Genomic DNA, 5,402 nt, shown 5'->3' with positions numbered 1-5,402 from the left:
ACTGAATAAATTAGGTATTTGTATAAGTAATGTTTAATAAACGAGCAGGAGTGTTTTATCGGGTATAAAACACGAGGCGCAGCCGAGTGGTTTTAGACCCGATAAAACACGATCTGCGAGATTATTGAACGGCTTAGAAAACTTATGATGTTTGTTCTCATTGTGTACCGATTTTTTTACGAAATGAACCAAGTTTGATAGAGAAAATCCAAGTTAAAGTTTATGCAAATGAAGACGAATCTTTATCCGATATAAAATCACCTTCATGGTCATGATTTCTATTGTGTTTTCTTCATGAATGATTAATGAGTTTTCTAAATGTATACTACAACCTTTCTGCAATCAAGTGTACACACACACATATATATACATAAATTAAGAAATTCGATGAACATCTGAAGGTGCTGTCGCCCGACAGTGAAACTTGTGCAGTGCTAATTCTGAGCGAGACAAGCCTGATCAGCGAATACATTGGCCAATAGAAACCTCCATTCCCCGACCCCCGGGGCATACCGGGGATTTGAACAGTGCGTATAGCTTGATTCCCCGGCCTGTCCCAAGGATTGGGGGTCAGAGGTCGAATTTGGTTTTCATTTATGCAGGAATTTGGCATCCATAAACCTCGGCTCTCATCGAAATATGGCCATACCATTCTCGTACAACAAATCTGATGTACCGGGTTTTTATCTTCTCAGGAAGCCTGTGGGTTACGATCGATGTCTTGTCAGTGTTCGCCTGAAAGACCTAGCCAAAATGATTTCGGTTATTAGTAAATGTAATTAAGGTGCTTCATAAAGGAATTCTAACATCTAATTTTCCTCTCAGTTTTAACAGCGAAGTTAATCGGTTAAGACAAGAGTTTTTCCTCATATCTAAAATCGGATCCACAAGAAACCTTCAAGTGAGTCTAAACGAATCGAAGGCCTACGTGCTGGTCACTTCGTAATGCGAAAGAACAAACTTTGCCTATTTTACTACATTCTCGTTCCCAGTTCCTCGTACAGGCGCCTTAAAATGCTTTCTGTTCGACCCAGTTGAGCTGCGCCACCGCTCTACTTGCGGTATTGATTAGCGATGGCAAGCCTCTTAAGATCATCAATTGGTGCAGTCTAAATGTTTTAGTGTTTGCTAGTGAGTAGAATATTAGAAATATCGTATTGATGGTTTTCACGGCGGCCATGTTGGAGGAACTTAACAAAAGAATTGTCAATGAATTATTTTGTTATATCCTCCAACATGGCCGCCGTGTCTTTTGTTATTTCATTCTCTTGGGAATGGTTGAAAACCATCAATAGTTGTAACTTACCTTTACAGTGTTTGCCATTTCGTAATCAACAAACGAACTGTCGGTGCTCTTGTAAGCCAGACTGTATTTTGTCACATACTGCTCAAGACTATCATGTGACCTCCCTTGTGTTGCTACCATGGTGACGTATACCACGTGTCCCAAGTCCACCTGTAAGTACTGTCCTACGGTGTTATCCCCTGCTGCCCAACATCCAGCGCTATAAGGTCTGGTGACGGGGTAGTTATTTAGTCGCCCCCTCCAAGACTCATGTGCAGAACCGTGCGAAGAAGACGCAGTTATCGCTGAGTTTGGAATCTTGCTCGAATTAACTCCCATTCCAAACGCCAACGCACATTCTAAGTTAGATTTTAAACAAAAATAGATAGATGGCTGACATGAAAGCCCGACTAGCTGAATTGCGTAAATTACTGATCAATATATAAGGGTCTACAAGGATTATAATACAATGAAATTCTATATAATAAGAAATATAAAGTTAATATGAAACTGAGAAATTAATGCAATAAATACTATATGCTAGTTGATAATTAAGATGGCTCCATGGGGTTTTATCCGCGTGCTACCATGAAACTTCAATCGCAAATACGCGGACGCAAACAATCAAATACTAAAAATTGTTTTTAGAGTGCACGCACTAAAACCGTGAACATTAAATAGTATTAATTAGTACTATTTCATACAGAATCCTTTGCTTTCTATTGTTTAATTATCACTATTTAGTGCTAAAAAATAGTATTTGTTACACGGATTTAGACACTTTAGTCGTTTCAAGGGAAAGATGAAATTTTCGAATGAGTTGAATCAATATAAGATCGCTGTTAAGCGTTGGTGCGTTTACTTTATTGCCTTTTTTTCCCCATTTTTTGACCTAAGTTTTTAAATTGCTTTTGAGATATTGGAGGATAAGTAATTTGCTCAAGATTTAGAATCTGTGAGAGCATTTTCAAAAAAAATTAATATTGAAGTTTTGAAGTATAAAAAATTTGCAGATACAAAACATGTTAGTAACTTTGTGTAAAAGTAGTTTATTTCCTCAGTTTTAAGATCCTAAGTTTATCTAAAGAAGTTGGTAAATCACTTTGGAATATTGGGTAAAAACTGTATAGAAATCGTACCATTTGATATTTCAAATTATTTTATGACCGTGAATCTTAGAGCCTGGACACTAGCAAATCGAGCAATCTGATTGGATAGATCGCATCGCGGACTGGTCTAGATTCTCCGGTATTAACCGGTCCGATCGCGTATTAATCTTACGGCGAAAACATTTTGTTCTTTTCAATGAAAAGTGGTCATATAATAAAACTCTTATCAACCGAGCTTGGTCGGTCTGTACGGGATAATCTTGACCTCGGTCTGTACATTCCGACCTCGTCAAGATTATCCCGTACAGACCTCCCGCTCGGTTAATAAGATCTAAATATTACCCAAGGCCCACGTTAGTATGTTTGAGAATATTATGTTCCCACCAGCAAAATATTATGCCGCTTTCTCTGTTGTATTTCAGCGTGGGACAATCACCCGGGGGGGGGGGGGGGGGGGGGGGGATGATATCAGAAAATAATAAATCCTTACTAATCTATGTTTCAAGCTTTTAAATTCGGGCGATCGAAAAACAGTACTAGCATAGTATGCATATAGTTGCTGTATCTTGATGCTCTACTACACATACCATAATGTGCTCGGCAAGCGTTCTGATAATATGACAATACGATGCAATTGCAAGATGACTTCGCATTCCATTCACTCACCTTTGCATTCAAAGTTGTTATTCAGTTGATTATTTACCACACAAATGGTATCAGTACCACAATATTTGTCACTGCACGTCGCCACAGACCGACTATCATGCACCGAATAAGTGCCTTCTTCGTTGTAGACCAAGTCAACAGGATTGGACAAGTGACTGCCTTTGTTCAACTCGCATCTTTGGCTCCTGTCATAGAAATTCATGCTATGGCAATCCGTGGTAGATGCACATTTACCGTAGCATTCTTGGTAGTTCTTCACCGTTGTCGACGACAGAACATGGTGCTTGAGTATGAAGTTCGTTTGCGCGTACGTTGAAGGACAATCAAGGCACCAGATGTCATGCAGGATGAATGGAGACATCAGCAGGCCAAGGGCAAAGTACATCATTGATGGTTGTATCAACTACTGGCTGGTTACTTTTAAGTAACTTTTAAGTTACTTTTAAAAATAAGGGTCAAAATAAAAACTAAGTTACTTTATCCTTTTACCTTTCGCGCAACATTTTTGTCAGGTTTGCTGAGAAAACTTGTTTATATGTCATTCCATGCTTCGTAATGAAAGTTCACAAAACCAGTAGTTGTTTTCCTATTTAGTATTTGCATCAAAGAAAAAATTGCTGCGCTCGAAATGCTTTTACAAACAACATTTTCTCAGCACCCAACTTGATCAAGTTTTTGTCCACACTTCCATCCACCGAATTTACAACTAATAAACTCAGTACCTGGGTTAACAACGCCAAAGTTGACCAACTTGTTTATTTTCAACGACCAGCTTCTGTTGGACAATTTAGTTAAAGTCACACTATTTCGAACGGTCCGCGGAAGTAGTGGTCAGTAGTGGATAACCTGTTGACAAGATTGTAACAAAGTCGTTGCCTTAGTTAACTTACCGTATAAAGGAGAGAAGTTCCGCTTTCGACGTGCTTCAGACGGTTTGGCTTGACTGATAAGATCGGTCCAGATTATATTGTTTTATATTAGTTCCGTGGTCAAACAAAATCAACAGAAGAAAAACCCCCTATGGACTACTTTCTTAGACTAGAGTGTTTTATTACAGTGACAGCTTTAATTGATGAGTTCAGCCAACGAATTCCCTAATAAATTATTAAAAACTCACTGTTATTATTTTAACGAGTTTGAAATTTCCCCCCATCCATGACAACCTATTTGTATGCATTAAAGGTGCCGAGTTTAAACAATTGAAACTCCTGGAAAAAACCTAACCATATACAGTTTTATTCTGATAGTTATCTCGATAATTCTGCTCGCGAAAAGTGATTTTATTTCCTAAGATGAGAATTCATTTACCTTATAAATAGTGATATAAACATAATTGCGAGAACGTGGTCACATAAACATAAAAAATAAAAAATAGGAATTAATTTCAAATATTCAGTTTTTCGCATTTTGATTTTAAAGCCCAATGGATGGATGAAAATACCTGTTTTAGTATATACCAATATGAGGAAATATTAATGAAAATTTCAGTCTATACCTTCAAAACACTGAAATAATCACTTCTGTTTTGCTCGAAAGAAAGTTTCAAATTCCTATTTTGTTATTTCGTTATTTTTATATGACAACGTTCCATCAATTCAGGCGTACATAATAATGATATAAAACAAAGAAGACTGTATTACTGTGCTTCGCAGATGTCCACGTCAGTGAATCAACTGACACACACTGCTAGCATTTTCTTGTTTTCAGTCAAAGACAATAATCAATGCATCAAATATTTGTTAGTTAGGAAAACACATAACTATGAAACTATTTCTTTTCGTTCGTATCACACTAAGGGATTGTTTACAGTGAGGAAACTCGGACCTTGAACACTTTCGAGTTTTTGTAAATGATTGGAAATAAGATTTTTTATGAGTCTTTCAATTTGCAGCTGCATAAGTTGCTTCATATACTGCGAGGATCAACTCAATTTGACACATTAAAACATCAGTAGTACAAATATATATTCATATATCATTCAATATATATATTCATATATATTCTCATACACACATAAGAACACTCGGTGTATCGAATCGAACCCAATGCTTCATTTTACAGGGTTTGAAACAGTAGAAAGTTCAGAAAAGAATGATATAATAACCTGGAAAAAAAAGATTAAATTTCGAGTAAACTGTAAAACTCCTTCTTTTTTTCGAAATTGGCGAAAATCAAAATTTCTTTGATCAGAACCTTCGTTTACAAGTTCATTCTTACTAGCTTTGAATAATTAAATGTATGCAAATGATAAATAATTCTTTTATATCCAGGTCAGTCTTTACTCTGCAATTGCAGAATGATTGTCAGGCGGGTTCAAAAAACTAGAACATAGAAGCTCAGAA

At 36.8% G+C, this 5,402-nt stretch overlaps 1 protein-coding gene across 1 annotated transcript; it reads right to left on the bottom strand.

Moving 5' to 3' along the window:
* Positions 1-409: 409 nt before the first annotated feature.
* On the bottom strand, positions 410-4,005 carry LOC116297974 (neuropilin-1-like). The gene is made up of 4 exons (XM_031706294.1): positions 3,951-4,005; positions 3,061-3,499; positions 1,307-1,644; positions 410-744 (listed from the first exon to the last, which is right to left on the bottom strand). Exons 2-4 carry the CDS (start codon positions 3,446-3,448, stop codon positions 595-597), a joined length of 876 nt encoding a protein of 291 aa, XP_031562154.1. The 5' UTR covers positions 3,449-3,499; positions 3,951-4,005; the 3' UTR covers positions 410-594.
* Positions 4,006-5,402: the final 1,397 nt, after the last annotated feature.

The sequence above is a fragment of the Actinia tenebrosa genome, unplaced genomic scaffold (assembly GCF_029948245.1).
Source record: "Actinia tenebrosa isolate PJP-AT-01 unplaced genomic scaffold, QUT_ActTen_1.0 PGA_scaffold11__36_contigs__length_13525064, whole genome shotgun sequence".
Lineage (NCBI taxonomy): Eukaryota > Metazoa > Cnidaria > Anthozoa > Actiniaria > Actiniidae > Actinia > Actinia tenebrosa.
Note: the sequence above shows the minus strand (reverse complement) of the source record. Positions and strands in the feature narration are given on the sequence as shown.

What these genes read in the sequence shown, in the direction of transcription:
- LOC116297974 (XM_031706294.1), bottom strand. Translation starts at nt 3,448, where the DNA reads ATGATGTACTTTGCCCTTGGCCTGCTGATGTCTCCATTCATCCTGCAT. An exon ending in TAACAACTTTGAATGCAAAG is followed by an intron (nt 1,645 to 3,060) that starts GTGAGTGAATGG and finishes AATCTAACTTAG; the next exon opens with AATGTGCGTTGGCGTTTGGA. An exon ending in AAATGGCAAACACTGTAAAG is followed by an intron (nt 745 to 1,306) that starts GTAAGTTACAAC and finishes CATTTTGGCTAG; the next exon opens with GTCTTTCAGGCGAACACTGA.